The sequence below is a fragment of the Drosophila melanogaster genome, chromosome X (assembly GCF_000001215.4).
Source record: "Drosophila melanogaster chromosome X".
NCBI lineage: Eukaryota > Metazoa > Arthropoda > Insecta > Diptera > Drosophilidae > Drosophila > Drosophila melanogaster.
In genome coordinates, this window is record NC_004354.4 from 9,496,743 (window position 1) to 9,524,395 (window position 27,653).

Genomic DNA, 27,653 nt, shown 5'->3' on the forward strand with positions numbered 1-27,653 from the left:
TGATTGTTAAATGGAACGCAATTTATTTTATTGTCTAATGTAAAAGATAAGTTATCAACAAATTACATTGATGGATAATCTTTGAAGTAACACGTGTCACAAGAAATGTGATTTAAAATATTAAAATAAAAATGAAATGAAATGACTTGAAACATTTAACATATATGCAGGTTCCTTTAATCACCCCACTACAGAAACTGGAAATTTTTGAATAATCCCAATAAAATTGATCTGTGAAAAGATCTCTTGTGGTTTGTAGATTCGTGGTAGATTTGTTATAGATTTGTAATAGTTTTAGGCGCATGGCATGGATCGGATTCTTGGCTCTGTTTCTTCTCTTCTTATCTCTCTCACTGGCTCTCTGTTGAAAATCGGGTCGCTGCTTAGTTATTCCGCACAGGTGTGAGTGTGTCTGTAGGTGTGTGCGTGATACCTGTTTGTCCGCACACACACACACACATACGTACACAAACAGAAGAAACAGTCATCATCATCGTCTAAGCCAAGTTGCCTCTTTTCACCTTTCCTTTGGCCATTCAATTCCGCTCTCGCTCTCCCTCTCGTCCCCTCTCTTTCGCGCCCGCCTTCATCGGGCGGGAGTGGGAGGGAGAGGGCTAATGTCGCAAGTAGCCGAGATTCGATTCTTCTTCTACGCTGCCTTTTGAGCTCGCTTCCTAATCCATTAACATTTCTCTATCCCTCTCTCCCTTTCTCCTACTCTCTTTCTCGCTCTGTCTCTTTAGCCCTGTCTTCTTCCTCTTCTTCGCCTTCTATGGGCTCGGATAATTCTTCTTCTATCTTCACCATTAAATGATGACGACGCACTCGCAAGAGAAGAAAAACCCAATAAAAAAAAAAAATAATAAATAAGTCCGACTTCAAAGACTTTTATTAAAATTCAATCAATCAATCGCAAAAATGACAGTTCGATCTTCGCAATGATGAATGGATGGTTTTGAATCTAAAATCTTTGCCTTATCACCCACACTCTCATAATTATTTATCTATTTAAATATGCCATCGTTCAAAAATTTCCATAAATATACATTTTATTATTCCGTTTTTAAATTTTTTTTATTTTACAAAAGTACGTACGTATATACGATTCTGTATTATCGTATTACCCTATATAAAATAGTCACATAAATACCTATATTTATGATTCATGATTTAAAAGTGAATTAAAACACGTTTTAGCAAAATGAAATCATCTTCAAGCAAGATCATACCGTGATTTTGTATACTTCTGAAGAAGAGATCTGATTAAAACGTCAGTGATAAAAGGGCTTATTCTAGACGCCGAAAACCCATCAAAATTGATGACCAATGTTGGTGACAGATAATTTCTTTGTGCGACGTTGGCCATATAAATAATGTGTGTATTTTTTATTTATTTACTTTTTTTTTGCCACGCTCAACGATCAGCAGCGACAACAATTTAGAAAATTAGTTGCACACTCAACGAAACTCGTTCCATTGGCTTTCTAACCGGCAATGAGGCAAGCAGATCAGCGGTACAGTTGGCGGGGCGGCTAAGGGGGCTTAATTTTTGTAAGCGGCCGGGGGGGGGGGGGTGTGTTGGTGTTTCGATGGGGGCTTACAAGGGGGTGGCGAGTGGGCCAACTCTCCCATTACATCTGCATATGTGGCATGCAATTGGATCTGCCTGGCATATTCCAGATTGCCATTCAATTCGATTTGTGTTGTGTGGAGTAAGCGAAAAGCGAAGGAAAAAACCGAGAGCCGACATGGTGAATTCTCGAGCGGGGTAACCAGTTAAAAATGGGAGCTAGAGCTGGCCTCCAGTTACTGGCGGGGGGGGCGATAACTGGCGTGGAATATCTTCGAAATTGCTCGATGTCTCGTATTCATATGCATTAACAACCGCTGCTTGCTAGAACTTGCGAATCTCTCAAGTTCCAGAAACCAACAATTTCATAGATATTATCACACCAGCTGGTTAACTTTTTTAACTGTTCCTATGTTAAATTACTAATCTATGTCAATTTGAAACCGTATTTGGGTATATTTAATATGCTGAACTGAAGACACTTCGTGAAATCTTTGAAAACTATTGTTTACTCTCAAGTTTACAGTTTTCAATGAAGTTATTATGCGTGTTTGAACTTGAACTATCATGCTGTCACTTCCGATTTCGTCAATTGTTTTCGTTACCAATTCATTTTTTTTTTTTTTTTTCGTTGGCAACACCTCTGGCCAATTTGCTCGCCTGGACTTTTCCAAGCCAGTCAAATTTGCACTCGAAGTGGAAAACTTTCGACTGTGAGTGTTTCGGTCGGTTGTTGTGGCAAATATATAAATTTGTGAAATTGTCAGTGCCACAAGCAGAGATGATTTACCGCCCCGGGGGCTATGCCAGCGACTCATTTATCAAGCAAAAAATAAAGAAACCCGAAAATGAAGAGAGTTCTAAGTTGCGACTGGGAAACTTTCACCGGGTGTCGTTTCAACGCGGTGCGGCAATAAAAGGGGGGAGGGGGGACCACATTTTTTTTTGCAACTCTCGCACTTGAGAATCTCGGCCGGGGAATGGGGGGAAATGCTAGCAAATCATATTTTTGGTGAGGGCGGGATTGGCGGTTGGGGGTGTGGGATTTAGTTGGTCTCAAAGTCTCTGGGCTTTATCCTGGCCAAGCCGAGTCATAAACAAATACGGTTTGCTGCTGTTTTGTTTACATTCGCAGTGTTTGGTGCCCACCGACCGACGTCTTTTGGCCAGGGGTCTTTTGGTCTCTTGGCCAGACTGGTTTTTCTCCGGCCAAAAAAGGAAGTTGCTCGTAAAGTGGCGAAAGCCGCCAACTGACTGACCCAACAACAAAGTGTGCAAAATAAAAATTGCAAGAAGAAAAATCGTTAAATAAAATAATAAAAGCGCTTTCTTTCTGTCTGCCCCTTTTGTTTTTTCTTTGTGTGTGTGTTGTGTGTTTGTTTTCTTTCTATAAATTTTTGCGGTCTGCGTTTCTTCGATTCAACTATTTTCCATATTTTTCTATTTGATATTTTGGCAATTTTGGCGATTTTCACTGATTGGTTTTTAATTTTTGCATTTTTCGGTTTCTGTTGGTGGCACAGCAAAAAAAAAAAAAAGGGAAGAAGATCGAAATATTTACCGCCGCACTCACTCGAAAAAAAAACTCGTAACACTCAATTGGAATTTAATCGGCAGGTTGGCCTTTCTTTCTTTCTTTCTATCTTTCAGTTTACTGTTGTTGTCGGCTCCGATATTCTTGTCACTCTGTTCTGGCTGCCCACACGCTGGACGTATCTGTTGTGGGCCTGGGATTCGGGTTCGGATCAGAGTCACTATCGCACTGTCACTACAGTTGGTTACTTATTAGCCGCGCTGGCTGACCGTTCACGACGACGCTCCGCGAGCGACTGACCAGCGGATGCTAGCGCAGCCCACTCGCCGCCCAACCAAAACCGAAGGCATCGAACCTTCGAACCATCGAACCATCGAACATGTTGCGTTGCAGCCGCTACTCACAGGCAGTGCGACTTCAAACAGAGGCGCCGCTTTCGAGAGCGAAAGAATTGCATTGGTATGCTCATGACTGCCCAAGGAGCTTGCTTCATCATCAAACCAATTCATTATTATTATTTAGTTCTTATTATTGAGATTATTGTACATACTTAATAGCAAGTAATAGTTCTACTAAAATGCTAGCTTCATTTTATTTGAGAACTCCGCAGCTTCGGAGTGCACATTTCTTTGTTCTCTGCTCTGCGTTTAAGTTCTAATACTATTTAGTTACGCTGCAATTCCTAATAGCCCCCATCTACACCTCTGATGCAACATCGATTCCATGGCAAGGCTATGTTCGAGCGTGCAACATGCAGCATGTTGTGTTTTCATTCGAACAATTGTTGCTGCCACAGTGCGTGTTGGTGGTTCTAATTGACAGTTTTCCAGAACAACTTGTTGAGCTTATTGTTGTCTTAATGGGGTGCTTATCTACACCTGCCACCCCCCCCCCTCCCAGACTTTTGCTTGCCTCGCGGATTATTGGAGGACAATTCCACCCCCCCCCCCCCCCACGTCACACTCTTACACTCTCTCTATCTCACTCTCTGTCCGGGTAAATTGACGATTTGAATATTTACATAAACGATTCTGATTACAATTGAATTTATTATTTAGAGCAGCTACTTAAGCCGCTAAGTCGTTGGGTACATAGGACATACATACATACATACATACATGCATATGTGTATTCATTTGTCGGCTGTCGCTTGACAAATGATACCTTTTCATGGAACTTTTATTTGTTTATTTTGCTTTCTGGAAGGCACAATCTGCGGCACGCCGAGAATATTGAGTAAACACACAATTGCTGCTTGCCACGTGCAACGTGCTCGATGCTGGCAGCGAACGCGGTTCGAGTTGCAAGCCCCTTCAACAGGTTGCCAGGTTGCTCTACGAAAATAATGTAAGCTCCTTTACAAGTCCGTACGAAAATTAATTCAATACTCGGCTAAAAATAAACGCACTTGTTCTCAAGTACAAGCTTACACTCACACACATATGAAACGGAACCTAAGTAAATCCCATTGTTTTGGTTTTAGAACTGAGCAGGAGAATTTTGAAGAAGTTCTTCAATATTTACTCCCAAGAATTCGAGTGTATCCAAACTATTCGAATAGGGCCTTCTTCCGCGAAAAAAATCGCTTTAATTGCAGAGCAAGTCAGTCACCAGCCAAATGAACAGCTGTTTCGGCTCCTAAAAACTTTTGCCTGACCGCCTGCTGGCCGTTCCGCATTCTTGGAAGCGGAATTGAACAATTTGAGATTTTCGAAGGGGAAAAGCTGTTTCGCCTATCAGGTGGCCAAGTAGAAAGATATATACATTTCCAATCCAGTGCTGCGGAGACATCACCGAACGCTCTACGAGCTATAGGAAAATTCTCTATTGCGTCTTAATGGATTCACAAAACATTCTCGTTTAGACATATTTCGCAGTGAAAGGTGATAGGGCCAAGAAAAACAATTGGCCGAAACCGAAATGCGAAGTAAACTTTTCATGCACAAAAACCAAAGCGTGCAATTCTTATATTTATATTTACCCAGAGATTCTCGCGCGTTTTATGACGAGGGTCATTTGGGGAAAGCGTGACCCGGCCGAAAATAAACAAAATAAATTTATTAACCATCTCCAAAGTTTAAACAGCCGTAGAGCATGTTCTCGAGTGGGGGGCAGTGCGCCAAGGTTGCACACTTGATCGCAATTCAAATAAATGACTGGCTTACACAAATTATATGCGAACTTATTAACTTAAGCCAATACATCAAAATATGTTTAAATATTATATCAAAAATAATAAAGTTTTTATTTCAAGAAATTCCCCACCAACCATAACATTTCCTAAGTTATTTATTGAATAATCAGAAACCACGTAGATATTAACTATACGTACTAATCGTGTTGTTAATCTCGAAATTGGTTTAACTATTGTTCCGGATATGTAACTGGATGCAACGGATATGATATAAGGTAAATTATTTGGGTGAGCCCAAGTGCATGTGAGTAATTGGAAAAGTTTGACACGTTAACACGACACAAGTTGGTTAACTGATGTTATATTTTTTCAACAAGCTATTTTCCACGTAACCCAGGGGAAAAATAACCTTTGCTTAGCAAAAAAAACGGAAATCCGTTTAAAAATAAAGCTTAAACGACCACAGCTTTTAGCCAGCATTTCACTCTGGTTTATTGGTTTAAGCCAAAATAAACCTATAATATCGACTTTTAACAGCTTCAAAAAGCTAACACTTTTAAGCTTTAAGCTTTTGCAGAAAGCAGTGTTACTGTGACTTGGGAAAGTGACCGTTAAAAGCTTTTCTATTTCCTTCAACAACTTCTGTTAAGCCAAAAGAGCTTTTCCGAAAAATGTTACACCAATGTTAATGTAAGGAAATCGTTTTCTTTATTTAATCATTGTATTCTTAAGTCTACTGTAAGTAATCGTTTTAATTAGTAATTTTAATTTCTGTTGTGGATTCCATTCCGCGTCTCCTGCGTTTTTGCTTTCTTACTTTTCTTTTCTTTTTTTTTGTTACTTTTGCTTTAGTTTAGTAATAATATTCATTATAAGATACGAGTAATCTCAAACACAATAGAGACAGTTACAGAGCGACACACACATTTTAATTATATTATTATTGCTAAGACACAAGAAATAACGATTTTGAAATAAATGCTAACAAAAAAAAAATTAGAAAGAGTGCCAGCCCGGTTTTTTTTTTCAAACCGTGCCTTTCCAAAATTTCTTCTTTTGTGGTTTGCTTATTTTGAATATAAGGATTGTGGTTCACGATTATTTATTTGGCGGGTACAATAGATTTACAAATGGAGTTTTATGAGATTCTGGAAAACCTTTTGCTAAATACAATAATTTCCCTCGAATTTCTGCAATGGCTGACACAACTTTTCTTACATTTATCTCCGATTTTTGGCAAACATAATGGCGAACTACGAGTACGACTAGTATTTTTTATTCATTTTCATCTCAGCTTCACCTACAAATTATATGTATAGAATATAATCTGCAATATATAGGTATATCTGTATATATTTCATTAAGTATATTTAATATTTAAAACTCTTTGTAACATTTAATAAAGTTAAACATTGATTGCTCTTGCGTTGTGACAATAAGTTACTATATAATCATATAATCAATCTGTCATTATGTATACATATAGCTCATTTCTATAAATATATCTTTTACATCCTTGCATTCTCATCATCATTTTTGCCATCATCATCCAAATTCTCCATCATCTCGTGTTGATTATCCTTGACTATGTTTAATAATAAAAAAATTCTCTAGTTTTGTTTTACACACATCTTTTGTATTTTTCCTTCGTCGTCCAGCGACATTTTGCTCAGGTCAAATTAGAGGAAAGGGAAATTTTTAGTTACGGGTCTCTTTAATTCTCCACCCATTTCATATTGAAAATTGGGGCATTTTCCTTCATTTTCCTGGAGTGCTAAGAAGACGCAAACTCGTTTCCGGTTCGAATAGAGGAACACAGAGAGTAAATTAAATATTCGAGTATTTTGTTATGTACATTCTAAATATATTTATGACGAGGACATATATCCTATGTTTATGTGTACACTCTATGAGAAACAACAACATCGAGACTTATATAAAAGAAAACTTCAACGACTTGAGAGTGCGGCGATCTCTTCAATTCATATTTCCATTTTTAATCAAGGGTGCAAAAATAATACCCAAATCTTTTGTAAATATAAACCTAAATTAATTACATTTTTCCTATAATTTTATAGAGAAGAAAATAAAACAAATTGTGCAATATTAGCAAATTTAAAAAACCAATTATATGTGCACTAAAAAAAAGAAGGAACAAGTACTGTTTGCAAAATATGAATGAATACTTTCAGATGATTTTTAAACGAGACAGTTTTTCCAAATATTCGATTTCATCGAATTGCACTACGTTACATGCCACACACACACAAAAGCCGAAATAAAATTGAAGAAATCATCAAATTCTCAAGTTGTTCGTCATGTATGTAGTAGTATTATTATTATTAATTGGGGTTATTGGATTTCGGGCCTGGTCTACTCGAACTAAAGGCTGGCTGACCTGCTGGGCTGGGCAAGCAGCCAGCCCAGTTCAAAAATAGTTGAATTTCCACATCGTTTTATTGCTGGTTTGGCGATAAATCGTTTTGCTCTTAGCCTAGATTTCATTTTCATTGTTTAGTTAGTTTTCACTAATGTTTTAATGTTGCTTGGTTTTTTTTGCTTGATTTTTGTTTTTAGGTACCATGGTATATTTGTCAATTCTTTTCAATTTTGATTGCGCTGGTTGATTGAATCAATCAGGGTTAAATGGTAACTGGTAAATGGAAAAACGAGCTAGTTCGAAAAGCACCTGAGGATTTCCACTTTCTAATTGCATTGGATTCTGTTCTATAGGTAAATAGTCTGTGGGATTGTACATATATATATTAGTTAGTTTTCATTTTGGTGGTTTTCTTTCATGCGGTGGTTCACGACGGTTCTACACAACATCCAAAAAAAAAAAAAAATGAGGAGTAACTAGGTCCTAAGTAAATAGTTATTTTTTAAGTCGCTCTTTTTCCACTTTTTTCGTTCTCGCTAGTTATTCACTAATATATCAATTCCTGAATATACAATATATTGATTTAATTTCATGTGTTTTTTTGTTTTATTTTATAAACTGATTACATTGAGTTGCGTGTTCACTTGAAATCGATTGATAATGGAACCTGTGGAGAGAAAGTAGATTTTATTATCTTAGGTGATTTCATTTAGGAAAAAATATTTTTAAAAATCTAAAAACTTATAATTGCAAATCAAAAGTGGCAAGTGTTTCAATTCATCATGGTCTAGTAAAATAATTTAAACCATTTAAATGATAGAATCTAAAATCTGGCCACCAAGTTAATTGCAGATATAAATCGTTAATAATTTACGGCCAGCTGTCAGAAACTGTGCTCACTCCACTAAAGGACACTCGGTTATTTCAGACCATTAATTTTGCCCTACATGATTATGATCATGGTGCTTAGCGAGGACCAAGCGATGTTTGTTTGTCCCGCACATTTTGCAAATCAAATGGCCGCCGGCAGTTAGCTTAACGCAATTCAGTTGGCAATGGCAATTGCATTTTGATTTTCTATAATTAGTTTGCCGGGGCGCCGGCCAAGTGGCCAGGATGGGAATGCAAACTAACACGCGTTTCAATTAAACGATGCCCACATTAAATTAGCCTTATTGAGCGGACTGCAGGGTGGGCGTGGCCAATGGGGGGCATGGACAAGCCATTAAAAACACGAGGAAGATGATCCTTGCTCCATGGCATTGGCAATGGTGCAGTTGTTTGCTGCGGAATATTACTCATACGCCACGTTGGCCGCATTAGAAAGATGCTGGGTTCAGGGTTATGCGGCAAATAGCCTTGCAGCGTCCTTGGCCCCCATTTTCCTCCACACCCACCCCCTCTCACTTTAGTGTCCTTGAGCCAAAGCTGCATTTCATTATGTGCGTAGGTTCTGTGTGTGTGTGTTTTTATGTTTAGCTGCCCGGCAGTGGGATTATTAAAAATGCACACAGCCCATTGACAAATGTCAAAAATAAAATGTTACAAATACGACAAAAAAAAAAAACGAAAAATGTAAACATAAAACTGGGCGAAACTATAATTTTAGCACAACTTAGGTTTCACACGAGCACTTCGTATGTCTGCAATTAAAGGACCCCATTTTCACAAGGATTTTGAATAATTTGTGCCACAAATTATGGCGAATTTCGAAAGAACGTATATAACTGAAAAAATGTACACAAAACCAAGCGAATTGTGGGTAAAATGAAAGTGAATTGAGACAGAAATTCAGTGAAATACCACTTACGTTTTGGGTAGTTGTTCTGTTTTTTTTTTTTTTTTTTTTTGACCACTTGGGAATTTTAATTATTTCGAGGATGGGTATCGAGTGTTGCGCTATCTTTGGTTTCCTGTTGTCCTTTCGTCCTTAACACACCAATTAAATATTATTTGCAATTGTCCTTGCATAGGGAGGATGTGTCCATTTTTAAGTCGTAATTGTGGGCGATGTGTCTTTGGGGAGCGGGCGACAGTTGTGGGCGTGGCACATGGCACATGGCACAGGTGTTAACCAAAATTGCTGGCAATCAAAATGGTCACGATGTGTTTTTCTCAGTTGGTTTTTTTTTTTGGTTCTCTTTCACGTTCGTTTTGCTTTATTTGTCCGCCTTTTCGCGTTTTCCGCCCATTCTTTTCATCTTAAATTGGTCTTGTCATCTCGCTCTTTGTTTAACTGCAGTTTTTCATTTTCGAAGTTTTATATTTTCCTGTTCTTTTTTTTTCTGTGTGTATTTCGTTTTTTTATCTTCAGTTTCCACCTACCATTCTTTGCCATTTTCCATGCGATTTTTTTTTCTTTTTTTTGTTTCATGCGGTTTTTGTGGTTTGTTTGTTTGCTTTATGCGGCAGCCGCGAAAAGCAATTTCCCGGTGGAAAATCGTAGGGGGGCAGAGTGTGAGGGGTGTGTTTTTTTTTTCCTTTGTCGGGTGGAAAGCACGAAATGTTAATAAAGGTCCAGTTGCAGTTCGAGTTGGTTCGGAGTTTCCAGGCATTTGGTTGTTTGTATTGCCCAGTGTCCAACCGAATTCATCCGTCCATCTGTCGAAGAAATCCCCATCCAACCATCCAGCCATCCATTCATCCATCCATCCTTCTCCACATTCGTCCATTTTTCGTCCTTTTCCCCCCTTGCTATCGTGCGTGTCCTTCAGCTGCTTATGTCTGCACGGGCACATTGCTATCGGCCTCCTGCAGAACGGGCGCTGTCCAGACGCCGCTTCCGCTGCGCGTCTTCCGCTGCTGGACGATGCCATCCATGATGTCCAGCTGCAAGTTGTGCACGCTGCCGCGGTGATCGGTTAATGGCGGTCCGGCGATGACGCTGCCACGGCGACTGCCACTGCAAAAAAATTAAATTTAATTCTTAAAAATCATTTAAAAAAATTTATTTATTGTAGTATTTTTCTGAAATTATATTAATTTTATATAATTAATAATGTGTAATATTAACTTGCTTTAAAGGTTTTTTCCTTTGTGTATTTTTTATTTATATCCCTTCTGGTCTAATCCTAATTTACCTTTTTTTGTTTAGGTATTGCAGATATTGCAGAAAGCGTAACAATTTGGCATTTTAGCTGAGGCTGTTACAATTTTTATTTTACTACCATGACTATTTCCACATTCACATTCATGTGAACCGATAGTAAGTGGTTGATGGTTGTGCGGTTATCACTTTAGCATAAATTATACGCCCCGTTGGCGCTCCTTCCCGTGCACCACACCCCTTGGAAATTCCACGACCCGAGGCCGCTCATCTACAGCCGCCAACTTGGAATCGTAAAGTGCGTTGGTCGTTTAATGGACACGCGACACGGGAAAAATTGTGGCACGGTGGAGGTGGGGGATTTTAGGAGTTTGGCTAGCCAAGATGGGTGGAATGCAATTTAAATGACCACCACACCAAACTTGCACAAAGTCAGGGGCAAAAGCAAAGTGAATGTGGTCGAAATGGCAGTAGATTTTGTGCCAGCCAAGTCGGTTAGAAGTTGCTCTGAGTTATAGAAAAAAGATTTAAAATTAAACCTATGCAATAAAATCGATCTGTGATAAATTGTTCAAATATAAAGCCCACATTAATCAATAATAATTAATGCGTAAGAAGCTTAAGACATTTTATCGAATAACTTTTACTGTATATCTTATCTACCATAATTATTCAGCTAATAAATTCGCTTGAGTATGATGCCCCAAAAAGTATGCTACAAACTTTTCGAAATGCTTAGGATTTTATTGCATCTTCTAACGCATTGATTGCTATACTCATTATTTGCAGGCCCATCAGCTTACTCCCATCTCTGGGTAAAATTATGGAGAGGCTGATCCTAAACAGGCTGCTCACATGCAAGGATGTTACCAAAGCGATTCCCAAATTTCAGTTTGGCTTCCGGTTGCAGCACGGTACTCCTGAGCAACTACATAGAGTAGTGAACTTTGCTCTGGAAGCTATGGAAAACAAGGAGTATGCAGTAGGTGCCTTTCTTGATATTCAACAGGCATTTGACAGAGTCTGGCACCCTGGGCTCCTGTACAAAGCGAAGAGGCTGTTCCCGCCGCAGCTATATTTGGTTGTTAAAAGTTTCCTGGAAGAACGCACATTCCACGTCTCTGTTGATGGGTACAAATCATCAATCAAGCCAATTGCAGCTGGAGTTCCTCAAGGAAGCGTTCTTGGCCCAACCCTATACTCAGTTTTTGCTTCGGACATGCCTACTCACACACCAGTCACAGAGGTAGACGAAGAAGATGTGCTCATAGCCACCTACGCTGACGATACTGCTGTGCTCACGAAAAGTAAAAGTATCCTGGCTGCCACTTCTGGTCTACAGGAATACCTGGATGCATTCCAGCAATGGGCTGAGAACTGGAATGTGCGCATCAACGCCGAGAAGTGTGCCAATGTGACGTTCGCCAACCGAACAGGTAGCTGTCCGGGTGTCAGTCTGAATGGGAGACTGATCAGACACCATCAGGCTTATAAATACCTTGGTATTACCCTCGATAGGAAGCTCACCTTCAGCAGGCACATCACAAATATTCAGCAAGCGTTCAGGACCAAGGTTGCTCGGATGTCTTGGCTCATTGCACCACGCAACAAACTGTCGCTTGGCTGCAAGGTCAATATTTACAAGTCCATATTGGCCCCCTGCCTGTTCTACGGCCTGCAGGTATACGGCATTGCTGCGAAGAGTCACCTTAATAAGATCCGGATCTTACAGGCGAAGACCTTAAGAAGAATTTCGGGGGCTCCTTGGTATATGAGAACAAGAGACATCGAACGCGACCTCAAGGTGCCCAAATTAGGAGACAAGCTCCAGAACATCGCCCAAAAATATATGGAAAGGCTTAATGTACACCCCAACAGCCTAGCAAGGAAGCTAGGAACTGCAGCTGTGGTCAATGCTGACCCTCGGACTAGAGTCAAAAGAAGACTCAAGCGACACCACCCTCATGACCTCCCTAACCTGGTTTTGACCTAGAAAGTCTTAGTTTTAAAATTCATTAGAATAATCAAATAAATAATAATTACTATGTTATATCAACTATTATAATTCTCCCTATCATTTTTAGGATTAAAAATCTGTTAGTCTTAAGTAACCAAGACACATTGTAAAATAAAATAATTTAAGCAGATCAAATTAAGTTGCCGCATGGGTAACAGTGCGTTGATCAAATAATAAAAACATCATCGTAATCGTAAAAAAAAAAAAAAAAAAAAAAAAAATACTCATTATTTGGCCTCATCGTACGGTCGCAGTTTATGACAATCTCATTATGCCCTCTGGCTATTCCATGCCCTGGCCACGCCCACTTCCTGCAAAGCCGCCCCCACGCCCATTAGGGTATCAAAATGTTGCTGTCACAGCAGAAATGCTTGGAAATAGCCGGCGGCGCAATTCAATTAGGCCCGGTACATAGAGTCGCAGATAGCAAAAGGGCAAGAGATCCATCCAAATGTGCACAGAGAGAAAAATCATTAATTTATGCTTAAAATATGATCGAGACTCAAACTTTAAATCATTATTTTCAAGCTAAGATAAATTCTATTAATATGGTAAAATGCATGGCTTCTAGCTATCTACTTCTACTTGACACAATTTTCTTTCTCTTTTTCCATTTTCTGTATACTTTTCTTCAGTGTACTGATTAACAAAGGTCCTGCGGTTGCGTGTCCTGCTGCGCGCAGCCCGCGCACTTCCGCCGGCCAATGGTTAATAGCTAATGGCGAATCGTTCTTACCTGAAGGATACACCGGAAATGGACTCGCGGCGATTGCGTCCGAAAAGCGTTGGCGGCACCGCCGATATGGTGACCACCGAGTGCCTACGTCCACCGGCCGTCGGATTGGCCTTCTGCGAGAGCGTGGCCAGAAACTCGACCTCCTTGGGACTGAGCCCGCCAGTCTCGCCGCCCACCTCCGACAATCGACGCACCTGACTGGCGGTGATGCCCTCGGTAATTTGAAGCGATGGCAGCGAATGCTTGCGTCGCTGTTGCATATCGGGAAATGGGCAAAGCAGATAGGGATTCACCGGCGAGTCCGGTTCGGAGTCATCGCTGTTGGAACGGCGTGTCCCGGCCGCAGTGGGATCACATCCACCGGCGGCACCCTCCAAGTCATCACCATCCTCGGCGGTGTGCGATTCCTCCACCACGATCAGCGGCTCCTGGGTGCTCAAGTTGAAGACGGGCGTGAACGAGGAGCGACGCATTTTTTCTGGCTGCTTCAATTACTTTGCTTACTCTGCAATTGTTCAAAATGAAATAGATATTATTTGACTATTGTCAATGTCCATTGACATTGTTATCACAGTTCCCAATGAAATTCCCATTTGCATGACCTACTCGATTGTTTTTGTTCGTGCAGCTTAAAAGCAAAAAAGTGCTGTTGACATTTTGCGGTCACTGTGCACAGGCGGCAACTTTCGAACAATCAAATTCGGTTAGCAAAAATTTTGTATCAACTGCAAAAGTTTGCCACAGCTGAGCTTGATTTTTGCGGCGCCAACTTTTGTTTACTTTGATTGTTGAATTGTCCACGAAGGCGTTGTGTAAATTCATTTGCAATGCTGATGATGATGGTGGCAAATGTGGTATGAAAATGCGACCTAAAGACTTAAAAGAAATGGCAAATGGCAAATAAAATGAAAAACATTGAAAGTGTCGAATAAACATCGAATCAATTTGTCACTCCATAAAGCTCTGAACTGGATTATTGATATATCCCTGGGTCGGCCGGTAGTTATGAATTGTGGTATTGCATTATTAATACATGTATTAAAATATTAAGCGAGACATGCAGTTGATCGGTTTATATTGTTCGCTTTTTCCTTTAATATAATCTCTTTTGGTGTTTCGCTTTTAATTAAATAAATACAAGCATTTACAAACGTTTTCAAATTGATTAATCGCGATTAATGCGCGACATGGGCGGGTAATGTTTAAATAATTGCTATCTACTGAATTTAAATGTGTTAACGCTCTTTTTTTTTTTTTTTTTTTTTTGTTGAACCGGAAATCTGTAGCGAATTAGTCACAAAACATTCATATAAATATAAATTGAGTTTAAATAGATTTCGAGCAGACAAAAAAACCAACCAACAATGGGCAGCAAATTGCGAATGCCACCATTACTCATACTTGTGATGTGCTGCGATTCGATAATGGGTGGATCCATTCGAAGTAAAGTGAGCATGCTTCGCTAGTTCAATTTGAAAAGAGATTTCGTTTATAAAAACTAAATCCATTAAAAATAGCAAACGTGGACATATCGCATCAGATCGACCCGAATGGCGACCAATAATGAATCGTTGGCCGGTGGTGAAACGCATTTGGAACGCGAAGGTCGCGGCGAATATACGATGAGTGGTTATTTGTATTTCAACGTGGACATTCCACAGGATCTTGAGGGCGAGGTTAATATCTATCGGAGCAATGATGGTGGAGCAACCTATAAACTCGAGCCATATTCGGTGCCGCGTACAGTAGTCTACCATACGATGAATACATTCTACAAGGATATCGTTATGTCATCAGCGGCAAATTGTTCAAATTTTCCGCAATTCAAGGACAAAATCGAACTAATTAGAGCACAGACATTTACGTACAACAAGTGTCTATTGAGCCCCGATGGATTTCCCACATATCTGCCCGATGGCATTTATAAATTCGAAATGCAATCCTTCGGTATGATCGAGCTCTTTTTCGAGGCACTCGTCGAAGTGACGCAGAAAACGTTCTGAGTTGCAATACAATTGGCTAAAATCTTGCTTAATGCATCCTAATTCGCATTATCACTTACGTATTTTCTGTTATTTTATTTACTTTAAAGGTGTATCAAGCAATTAAGATAAACTAATATTTACTCTGCTGCATAAATGGTATTGGTAAAAGCCTATAAAAAAAAAAAAAAAAGTCCATGAAAGTTAATGGACACCCTGACATTGCCGCCCATTAAGAAACTGCAATTTTGTGACACAATTGACACTTGTGCAGTACAGTCCCTATTGGTAATTAAAGTACACTGTATCAAGCAAACAAATTACAATTAAAACCCAAAAAAAAAATGCGACATTGTTAGCTTGTATTTTTACCGCAAATCCGAGAACCAATACTCGTACATTGTTCAACTTTATTCCCCCGTTTGCGCTTTAATTAGCCTTTGTGCATTATAATTGCGTTGCAGTGCCACCAAGCGTACCGGAAATTGCGGGGGCGTCAGGACAAAGCGAATATATATATCCCCACGGGGGGGGGGGGGGGCGTGGTCAGCGGGCGGAGCAAATCCCGCAGCGAAACGAAATTACAAAAAAAAAAAAGAGACTTGCCAAAACGAAAATGTCTCAATTAATTGAATTGAATTCATAATGGAGGCTGTGAGGTAGCGCAAAAACAATAATACAAAATGTACATACACATATATAAGTAAAACCCTTTCTAGGTCGCAAAAACAATGGATGCCAACCAAAAATGAAACAAAAATAAAATGCGAAGGAATAAATACCTTTCGGCATCGGGACATTGCGCATACGCCACGTGGCCCAAAAGCCGATGCGACGCAATGTGCCGAAAATGTAAATGAAATTGTTATTAAGCATTAGGACCATCGGCATCACAAAAGGGAAAAAGGAATCCGATTCGTGTGTAGGCAACAAGACGCCGGCTTAATTCGTCGACTCAAGGACGAGAGATGAGTCCTTGAGAGATACTGACAAGTCGACTTGTTTGGAAGTTGAAAAATTGCCTGATTTCTTTATCGCAAAATTCATGGTGCTGACATTTCTTTAAAGCTCCGCTTATTTATCAAGCTAAATAGGGTAAAAAGTAATGAAAGTGTAAGTCAAAAAAAAAAAAAAAGTATGCAAAATTTAAACATTAATTTTGAAGTAAAGTACCACAAAATATAATTAAATTTAATTTTCACAACTATAACTTGTAATATATATTTTAAGCTTCTTTATCTCTATAAAGACTTTTAGCATCTTCAACCCTGTCATTCGGCCTACTTCACTGGCGTCAAAGTGCTTCAAATTGCCGGAAAAACAAGGAAAATAGGAAAAACACCCTGGCACGTGTGAGTCTCACTTTGGCCAATGCCAAAAATGCCAATAATGAGCGTCTATTAATAGCGAAGAGCGACGACGATTTGCAGCGATGTGATTCGATTTCGATTGCGGATCGAGTTCTGGCATAACCTTTGAACCCACTTCACTGCTAAGCAGCAAGTAATTAGCAAAAGAGCCAACTCACACACACACACACACGCACACGTACGCCTTTAAGCCTGATAAACAACGCAAATAAACGAACACACACACACGGACAATAATAAAAAAAAAACCCAAACCGAAAGATAGCCTCATTTAAATTTCTCTTTTTGGCGCGCTCGCAATGAAAATGAAAATTGACACCCATCGCTCAGTGCGTCTCTCTCTAGCGCCATATAGCCGTCTCTCTCTCTCTCCCTCTCTGTTTCTCTTTCGCTCTTTCGAGCAGAGCGACGGATATAGGTTGTTAGGGTTTAAGTCAGAGGCTGCCAAAAAATTCAAATCGCTTTTTATTTCGCCCCAACTAAGTACTCATCGTGCAAGCTGACAGATAGACCCACAAAAGACTGATGAAATTCGGAAGTCGGCGGGGGTGGGGGAGGGGGTAGAGAAAATGCGAGAGGGGAAAAGTCGGTGGAAATGTGTGAAAAGTTCTGCTGACTACGGCAACTACAATGAAGCGAAAGGCGAGGCAATCGAGTGGCTCAATTATGATATATACCTCCCTCGATTTGTAGTCCCTTTTCGAATTGATTTGAGGCAGCAAGGTCACAGCATCCCGTTTTTCGAGGGGTTGGCTTGTTCGGGAACTTTAATGCGATTAGGAAAGTTAGGGGCTGGAATTCCATTACTAACTGCTCTGAAAAAGCACTAATTACGGGAATGAGAAAAGCCAAACCGGCTTATGCATAATTAAATATTATCCCATGCATTGTGATTATGTTGATGGTTAGTTACGCAAGGGCATTTGTTTGTTGAGCATTTTTTTTTAAACAACTAATATATATGAAATAAAATAGCGATTTCAATGTCTGGTTTTGTTAAATCAATTGTTGTGTAGTATAATTAATAATAAACTGCACTATTAAAACTTTGAGGCAAAAAAAACAAAACAAGGCAGTGAAGTAAATTGATTTAAATACGAATTAAATTTGAATGGTTTACTCCGAACATCGCCCTCCCTCAGGGCCACAGAAAAAAAAAAGAATTTAAATAACGGATTTATTATGTATTTAAATAACATTAAAAATACGCACAAAGCACAACAAGCTGAGGATTCGATAAAAAAAAACAAAAAACGGAATACAAAGACCAATTCCAATGCGAATTCCCCGCGAGGCCTTCAACATTTTTGCGTGGCGTGTTTTCAATTTGTGTTTTTGGCTTTATTTTTGGGTTCCAGAGTGGAGAGAAATACTATGGGTAGCAGTAGTCAGTTTGAGTAGCACTCAAACATTTAAATTTGATTTATCGACGGAAAGCGACAGGCTAACAGCCTCGCACTGAAAACGCAATCAACTTCAAAATGGTTTAATTAGAACAGAACAGTACCGAAGTAAACCTAAATCGTGACCCTTGAATGCGAAACAGAAATTATAGGTGATACGCACTTTTTACACTTCCAAAAAATTACAATGTATCCGCAATGGTAATTGACTAATTATGTAACCTAACGAAGAGCATTTTCATCATAACTTGTCCAAAAATTGTCATGGAGGCCAAAGAATTGCAGTTTTATACCCATGCCAATCATTTCTATCACTTTTTTATGGATTTGGAAAAAAAATTTTTTTTGGTAAATTTTCCCATTTTTTGCAGGCGTCAAAATTTGCAAAATATGGCAAAAAATTAAAAATCCCATGTTTGAACACAGTTTGATTGGAAATTTAATTACGAGTTCAATGGTATATGACACTCTACATTCAGATAATTATTTTAAAAGTTGTGGCAAAAAAACTGAATATTTGATGACCGAAATTCGTAAAAACGGCTTTTGCCAAAAACTTGATATTTACAAATGGAATTTTTGTCATAACTACGCTGAAATTTGTCATATAGATGAAAGAATAACTGTTTTGAGCAGCTAATTACCAGTACTAACGATCCCTATCACTTTTTGAAGGATTTTGGGAAATTAATTTTTGGGTCAATTTTCGCATTTTTTGTAAGGGGTAACATCGTCAAAATTTGCAAAAAATTTCAAAAAAAATTGAATTTCCATTTTTGAACACAGTTTGATTGGAAATTTTATTACGAGCTCAACGAGGTATGGCATTCCATATTCAGACAATTATTTTTAAAGTTATGGCAAAAAAACAGATTATTTGATGAACGAAATTCGGAAAAATGGACTTTGCCAAAAAGTTGATATTTACAAACGGAATTTTCGTCATAACTACTCTAAAATTTGTCATATAGATGAAAGAATAACTGTTTTGAGCAGCTAATTACCAATACTAACGATCCCTATCACTTTTTGAAGGATGTAGAAAAATTAATTTTTTGGTAAATTTTTCTCGTTTTTTGCGTCATCAAAATTTGCAAAAAATGCCAAAAAATTAAAAATCCCATGTTTGAACACAGTTTGATTGGAAATTTAATTACGAGCTCAATAGTATATGACACTCTATAGTCAAGCAATTATTTTAAAAGTTGTGGCAAAAAAACTGAATATTTATGACCGAAAATCGTAAAAACGGCTTTTGCCAAAAATTTGATATTTACAAATTCAAAAAAAACAAAAACACTCAAATTGACGTCCTTAAATGTTCTTTTCAAATATGATGTTAAAATTACAATCAACTTTAGGATATAAAAACTTAAACAACTCAGTATTCACGCACAAATACGTTCAACATTTTATAATTGTTTTGTATTAATTATGCCCAAAATGAGGCAACAAATGTCTGCTATTCATTTATTCTCTTTTCAAAAAAAAAAAAAGTGTTCAAATGCTGGCAGCAATTATTATGCAAAATTAATTCACTAACAAAAACCGGCCAACAGGTTGTCTAAATATTTGATTGCATTCGTTGAGGCGTGCAGATATTGTCATTTAGGTTTGCATTCAAAATGTTTGTTTGCATTCTAAATGCATAATAAATATTACCTTGGCTAATTATTTCGGGTTAGTTGCTCTGATCAATGGCATGAGATAATTGTAGCTGTTAGCCAATGTAAACAGAGATCTTGATAAAAAAAAAAGAAAGAAAAATACCATTCATAAATACATTTGTATTTAATTTTAGCAAACCACAACGATAAATGGCCATTTTTACATTGATTAAGATAAATGGTCGAAAGTCTTTTGCTCCCGAAATAAATAAATGACCAAGTGTGTCAACAAGAAAAATGTTTAGCTACTGGCCATATTACAACAGTAAATCTAAATTGAATGACAAGGCTTGAGTTGAATGGTCAAGGGTCACCAAAAGGTCACCAAACCCGAATCACAGGTGCCATTAATTTATTTTCAATTTATGACGATGGACTTGTTGCGCTAGAATATTCTTGAAAGAAGTAGATACGATCCTCCTTAAAGAATTCAAACAAGTTAGCACTAAAAAAAAATACGAGTTATATTTTAAAGAATTATAGCATTTCAAAAAACTATAAACAATGATTCATTAGCACTTAAATGAAATAGTGAATACTGTGAATTTTTACATGCACTATTCAATCAATATTATTTTCTGGTCAACTGTTATTTTTCCAAGTGCTGCTCTGCTTGGGAAATGATAAATTGAGCTCTTCAAATTTCATATCTTCATCTAACGCAGACCCAAAACAATTTGCTGACCTAACCAAGGGGATATGGGCGTTGGCGTTGGTCGGGAGTCGGCAAATTCCATGGCAGTGACATTGGACCTGCGTCCGGGCAAAGCGGAAGTGGCAACTCCATAAGGCGTTTTTCCCATTTTCCGCCCTTTGTCCTGCTAATAAATGACGGCGCAATGATTTTGCGTGATTGTCGGCACGTGATGGCGGTGCAAATGACTACCAAAGTGTGTGGAAATCATAAATGCGGAATGAAAATTTCCAGTCAACGAGGGAAAGCTTTTTCGTCATATTTTTATTTCGTTCCCAAAGATTTTCGCCGGCCATGAATGTAGAAGCAAATGTGCTCGTTTCGTCTTTTATTGATTTCAAATGCAGGCGGGCAGCAACAGGCAAGAAAATGTCCAATGTTTTTTTAAATATGAACTCCACTAAAGTGAAAACTGAAACAGACTCGTTGATACCTCGTAAATAATGTATATGCATATATATGTATGCATACTTAAGTGCAATACAAATATCAAGACTGATTAAATCTAAATATTTTTAATAACTTATGTAGTTACCATTTCAGATGCAAGGTATGTAAACGTTTACACCTTTACTCATTTTGTGTTAAATACACAGAAATTGAATCACACCGAGCTGCCGACATCAATTTGATGCCCATCAGCACGCGAGCATTTTGCAGCATTTGGGGAACGGACCCTGGCTTCCAACCGGAAGTGCAGGACTTTAAAAAGGGTTCGAAAATGGATTCCGCGGCACTTCCGGTGGCACGAGCAGCTTGTGGAGCTCAGTGGCTTTCGGGCGGCCATGATTGAAACGCACCCAAACGAATGACAAAGTCGACGGGTCGGGACTGAGTATTTAATCACGGATTAGTCGAAAAGTTTTTGTGCCTCCGCAGGACTCTTGTAATGAGTTCTGAGCCCAGGACTCTCGAGGCTTTACAACGAACTTGACAGGAGGCGAGAACAACAAAACAAGTTTTTCAGTGCCGCAAAGTTTTTCGTTTATCTCGAGCTCGTTTGCCCAATGCCTGCAGTTGGTTTGCCGCCTTCAATTATTGCGCCGAAAATTGGAAAACTGCAGAGAGTGTCAGCATACAGAATTTCTTTGTTTGATTTGCAACCACACCCACCGCCCAAACTATTTCCCATCAATTTCAATTACCCAGTTGGCAAAATGGAAATCTAATTGGGATTTTCTGTTGATGATTTACTTTCTTGAAACGAAATTACTGTGCGAATGTAAGGTATTGTAAAAAAAACACATATTTTTGCGTAATTTAAAATATATTTTACACAGTCTGCTTAAATTGATCCTTTGGGGGATTAAAAGAAGAATATCCACTTTCATCTCGTTCATTATAATATACATTATTTTCGACGAATATTACACGTATTGGATGAGCAGTTTCCTTTTAACTCATGCGTTATGCTTCTCGTTTTCATTTCCATTTCGCTTTCCATTTCATTTCACTGGGCTTCGGGTTTTCCCTTTTTTTTTATGGCCCATTGTCAATTTACAATTTGGCTTTGACATTGTCCTCATTTGAGTAAATCAAATGGTTGTCGTAAATGTCTGGCATCTTTTTTATTTGGGCCCCACCCCCTCCTATATAAATCCTATTTTGTTTATCTTAATTCAACCGAAATACAAGTTCGTTTGCTCATCGCTCACAAATCGATAAAGTTGTGCTTTATTTGAATTTTCCATTAATTCCAGCTCATCAAAACAATTTCTGCCCGGGGTTTTCCCGCAACGTTATCGATTTTTCTTTTTTTTTTGGCGTTCTGCGTTGCCCGCAGGAGACTAATCCCAATCCAGAATATGTGTATATGTGTATATATAGCCGTGTATATTGATATGCTCAAAGTGAATATTAATTTCAATTTGAATTGGAAAATTCAATTGAAAGTGCGCGGTGTAGAAGTGAAAGGAAAATCCGGCATCGGAGGTGGAAAAGTGTTTACTCGGGGTCTCCTTTTATTCTGAGTGACTTTCAAGAGCCTTCCAATTCCATTTCCATCGTTTTTTTCATAAAAATTTTTTTTTTTTTTTTTTTGCTGTGTCCTGCTTAGCACATTTTAATTTTGGCCGACACCCGACGAGCACCTTTTGAAAAACAGGAAATTGCTCAAATTGAATTCTCTGATTTCCCCCCCCCCCCCACTTCGCATCGTCCTTTTTCGGAGATTTTCCGCCTGCATCCTGTGGCACTCTCAAGTGCATTTTAATGGATTTTTAGTTTTCGGTAGAGAAATGCGTACATATATATATATATAAATTAAAACGTCTGCATGCAAATGGTGGGTGGAAAAATGAACCTCTTGAAACTAAATGCTTCTCTGTCAAGATTGTCTTAAGCTTTCATCTCGCCTAGTTTCTATTTTTTAATGAAAAGTTTATAAACGTTTTGCTTGTTTTTTTCTTCCGTTTTCATTTTATTATTCAATTGTTCGTTCTAAGAACAGTAACTGAACTAAGCAGAATAAATTCTGCAAATGAAAACCCTGCGAAATCCCAGCACTGGCAATTCAAGAAACAAGATTTCGTTTCAAAATCCCACATTACATTTAAATATAGAGTGTTATCCTACGAAGCCCCGAACAGATGTGCTGCCCATTTGGAGAGCAGTTTATTGGAGAAACTCCACGGCGTATACTTAATGTCCAATTGGTCTCGGGACCCAAATAAGTTGACTATATTTTCATTTTCACTTGGCGCAGGAAGTGCGGTCCTTTACCATAAGCTTCCGTCCCACCCCATTTTTGCTACGCCTCTGCTTAAGCCTTTGAAATATCAGGGGGCGGTGTGTGTGTGTGTGTGTGTGTGTGTGTGCGGGGGGGGTGGTGGGTGTTGGCATCGTGGGCAAAGATTTTGCCCGGAATCTGTTGCTGGCGCTGCTGCAACGACACATCGTTATCCCTAATGCCTGATGGCTGGAATAAAAGCTTAATAAATATTGCCAGCGCCCAACTTTCTTGGAGGACAGGCCGTGACGAGGACATCGTTTGCTCCTGGCTGTTTTTGTTGTCCTCGTCCGCCGATAACCCAAAAAAAAAAATGAATACGGAAACCAAAGCTTAACTACTCTACTTTAAATTCCAAAAAAAAATTATATATTTAAGTGAATACCCAAAGGAAATGCTTTATATCTTTAAATCTTTAAATGAATTTGAATAGCATATTATTTAATTTTTATTGTCCTTTTATGAAATCGATATACCTTTGAGTAGGGTATCGAGAATTCACGTTGCCTACCAGGTTGTCATGCGAGTGTATGTGTGTTTACAATGTGTATGTATTTTTGTCATTTGTCTTAAAGCCACAAAAAGCGAGAAAGAGATATCCTTAGACTTTGCCTATTTTTTCTTTTCGGTGCGTACTAAAAAAAAAATTGCGAGATGGCAGGGTGAATAACGGTGAAGGAAAACGATGGCAGTTGTTGACTTTTAAAGCTTTTCTTTCCGCTTCCCAAAAGCTCAGAGTTGACGCGAAATTTGTATGGAAATCTAAACAATTTATAAAGTTTTGGTGTTTTTCTCAAACAGCTCAAGAGAAAAGTTGTATTTTTATACAAAAAAAAAATTGCCATTTCACAGAAATGCGAATATTAAATGTTCATAAAAATATACTAATTTCATATGCTCACAAAGATTTAAGTATATTTTGTATGTACTCCAATCTTAGTTATTCTTTGGCTGCACAATGAATTTTCACCATGCAAACCAGAGAAGCACCTTTATACAGAAATTCGATAATTGCCGCTTTATGAAGCCATAAATTAGATAAGCACATTATGGGTAAATGGGATGGTCGTAGGGGAGAGGGGGGGGGGAGTGTGTGTGTGTGCGGAAAACGATAGCCGCACACATGCCCACAAAATACTGAAGAATTTTCCCATGGCCATGGGCATAAAGTCAGGCGAAAAAGTTTTCATGGCGCTTCAAAAGCGAGGAGCAACCTGCTAATTGCTCGGAAAATGGAAATATGCCAAAAGGGAAATTTATTCACGAAAATTTGTATAATGCCCGCTAATTAATTTCCTTACTTGGCGTGGCGAATCAAAGATTCGAATTGAATTCAAATCGAAATAAATAACAGCTGAAACTTTTGCGGTGACAATATTCTTTGTGTCAAATTTTATATGCAAATCGAGTGGCAAAACAATTGGAAAACTTTGTCTAAGACAGCAATAAAATACAAAAAAAAAAAAAAAACTGAAGAAAAATTATCAAAATGGCGCGTGCGTTTGGTAAATCCGCGGGGGGGGGAGGGTGCGAAAGGAAAGCGTAGCAAAAGGAAAAGCGGACGAGGAAAAATCAACAAGAATATAAATATGCAAATGAAAAGGCAACGCAGATGTTCAATCAACAGTTGACTGCCGTTCTCCATGGACTCGCCGCATAAGCAAACATACAGTCATGGCCAAGCGACTATAGCCGGCCAATAAAATGGCAATAAAATGATTGTGTGTATTATATATATTTATATATATATATATATATATATATAAATAAGTAAATAATTTCATAATAACGTTTTAAAGTTTAATGCCTTATATTTCTACTTTCTTCTAGAACTCTCAAACTTAATCCATAATAAATTGAAGTAGTTTTTCGTGGTATACTGACTTCGCTAATTTCAACATTAACAAGTTTTTACTGTTTATCGTTTTTTTTTTTTTTGCAGCTCACATTTTTTCTGTCCCCGGGCGGCGAATAAGCAAAAGGAGAAAGCTAAGAAAAGCCGAGAAGGAGAGGGAAAGAGAGGTGAAAGTAAAAAACTTTCATTCTTTTCGCATTCCACTCGGCTTGTTATATGGCGTACCTGTGCTGCTTTTTCAACAATTTGTACTTTTCAGCCTGCTGGCAATCGGTTTATGCCGTTGACAGTTCAATTTTCCAAACAACCAAAAAAAAAAAAAATATATATATATACGCAAAACTTTACACAAATAATGCGGCGGAACTATGTATATGGAAAGTTCAAATAGAAATTGGCAACAGCCACCTATCAAATGTACACATTTGTGGCAAGCAGTCGAAAAAAGCTCGAAAAATCTGCTTAGAAACTCAAGCTGCTTCAATCAAACCTAAAAATAAGCTGACTTAGCAAAAAGTGCAACAAACTTCAAGTGGATTTAAGTTTGAAATCAAAACTCTTTTCTATAATATATAAAATATATACACATTATTTAGTTCAGAAAAAGAATGTATCTGTTTATATTTTTGGACTTGAAACACAGCAGCTTAAAAATGACTTTGTGAAGGATATATAATCAAAGCGTTCACTTTAGCCACTTCCCGGAAATCGCATGAGGCAATTAATTAAATCCTTAAACAACAGGAGGTCCCATGGAAAATCAATCTCCACAGCTCCAAAGCACCAGCCTTAAAATTACAAGATAATGTTTTTTCATTATAATTGAAGTTTGTAATTGCTGCGAGGAGTTTTCGCCGGGCGAAAAAAACTTGGCGACACAAGTTGTCAAGGCAATCAACTTTATTACCCCGCAGCGCACATGTGTCGCTGTCCCTTTCGCACCGCCCACCGCCCCCCCTGCTTAAGTTTATGTTATTGTAGTTAAGTAATACCCATGTGTGCGTGTGTGTATGTGTGTGCATGTGAGTGCGTTATTCGCGACATTTCACAACTTCAAGGCGCTTTTTTTCATTATATTTAGCTCATTTTACACGCTCGAAAGCGGGGCAAAAACTGTTGGCACATTAAAATGCACATAAAAATCATTAACCCAAAGACGCCTGACAACCAGCGAGAGCAGCCAGCCAGGCAATTGTGTTAATGGTCCGCCCACTTAGCCACACCGCCCACATTTCCGGCGCTTTTCCTTGTGTTTATTTCGGCATTACAGTAAACTCAATAATTTCGCCTACTTAATGTACAGTTCTCCTTTTGTAAGCCCATCAACAGGTAGAAGTTGTCATTGCCGCCACGCTCGAGACACTTAAAAAAATATACTATATATATAATATATATATATATATATAAACAAAATATCCAGATAAGTCGCAAAATTAGGCCAAAATCATGATTTAGACACTTGCACATTTATATGTACATCTGCACTTGTAATTCGGATCAAAGATCTCAAGTGAGAGATTTTCGTTCAGTGTATTGCAATGTAGCTTTTCGGGCATCCTCCAAATGAAATTACAGTTATTTGAGCTCACTTGGCTCGCTCCTGTTTGTATATATATAAGTGTGTGTGTGTGTGTGTGTGTGTGTGCGTGTGACGGAGAGTGGAGAAAATCAGAAAAAGGTTAATTTGCAATTATGTTTTATGTGCTTGCCGAGTCCTTTGTGCGCTTGAGTATAATATGTGCGTGTGTGCATGAAAACACTTGAGGCCAGGTGTCCATTTTGGGTTTTACCTGTCCGAATTGCCCCCACATCTCCGCCTGCCTTTTATTGCGCCAGTTTCTGCTTTGATAATTTCTAAAGCATACTTTTTCGGGGCCGAAAGTGAAAGCCAGTGGAAGCGAAAGTGAAAGTGATGGCTAGCGGAATGAGAAAGAATGAGTCGATGGGGAAAAAACAAAACAAAACTTGGCGTCTGTTGTCTGCAATAAAATGAATTTCATTTAATATTAAAGTTGTTGCTACTGTTGTACGCCGCTGCTTATTGTTCTTCTTTATGTTGTATCTCAATTGTTGTTTAGACATTTTGAAATCATAAAAGAGAAGCAGTTGGCTCTCATATACCCTAAAAATTTGAGGGTCCTTTCGCTATAAACGAACAAAATTATATATTAAAAATGTTGGATATTTCGGATTATTAAAAAGCCTTAGGTAAATTATTTCTTGTATAGCCACCATATATTTCTTCCTTTTATCATTGTTAGTGTATCTTTTGTTGTGATATTGACTCAAAAACTTAATCTGTCTGTGCCGCATCTTGTTTTCCCCCGTTTCAATTGTTTATCTTCAGCGATGAAAATGTTGTTCCCAGTACCCACGTACATTCCATCACGTATCCTTTTGACTTTGAGACGTTTTCGGGCAATGAAATAACTTGCGTGTCCTGCGAGGATGACATTTGTTTTAGTGTGGCCAACGAAATGAATTTGACACGCGTTAATTAAGTTGCCTCCCGGCCATTGAGTTCGTACGGAAACCAC

The 27,653-nt window shown here is 38.4% G+C and overlaps 3 protein-coding genes across 5 annotated transcripts in view, besides 1 other annotated feature; 1 reads left to right on the forward strand and 2 right to left on the reverse strand.

The window, feature by feature from the left end:
• mgl (Megalin) overlaps window positions 1–3,387 on the reverse strand; it is a 141,634-nt gene extending 138,247 nt beyond the window's left edge. The window contains exon 1 of one of the 2 annotated variants that reach the window (NM_001298124.1): window positions 3,132–3,387. The gene's annotated coding sequence lies outside the window, so the exon portion shown is untranslated. The remainder of the gene's footprint in view (window positions 1–3,131) is intronic. The other variant, NM_001103454.3, reaches the window with a different exon arrangement.
• A 2,696-nt stretch (window positions 3,388–6,083) lies between these two features.
• The window catches only part of CG32700 (uncharacterized protein), a 48,013-nt gene continuing 26,443 nt past the window's right edge, over window positions 6,084–27,653 (reverse strand). The window contains exons 2-4 of one of the 2 annotated variants that reach the window (NM_167192.2): window positions 13,418–13,922; window positions 9,429–10,520; window positions 6,084–8,285 (exon numbers count right to left, since the gene is read on the reverse strand). In NM_167192.2, the coding sequence (NP_727345.1) occupies window positions 10,337–10,520; window positions 13,418–13,890 (657 nt within the window). In that variant the 5' untranslated portion in view covers window positions 13,891–13,922 and the 3' untranslated portion in view covers window positions 6,084–8,285; window positions 9,429–10,336. Of the gene's footprint in view, window positions 8,286–9,428; window positions 10,521–13,417; window positions 13,923–27,653 lie in introns of those variants that run through there. The other variant, NM_167191.2, reaches the window with a different exon arrangement.
• Window positions 11,451–12,889: a mobile genetic element.
• On the forward strand, window positions 14,782–15,420 carry CG34028 (uncharacterized protein; the record flags this gene model as incomplete). Its single annotated transcript, NM_001038749.1, has 2 exons — window positions 14,782–14,865; window positions 14,935–15,420. The coding sequence occupies 2 exons, from the start codon at window positions 14,782–14,784 to the stop codon at window positions 15,418–15,420; spliced, it is 570 nt and encodes a 189-aa protein (NP_001033838.1).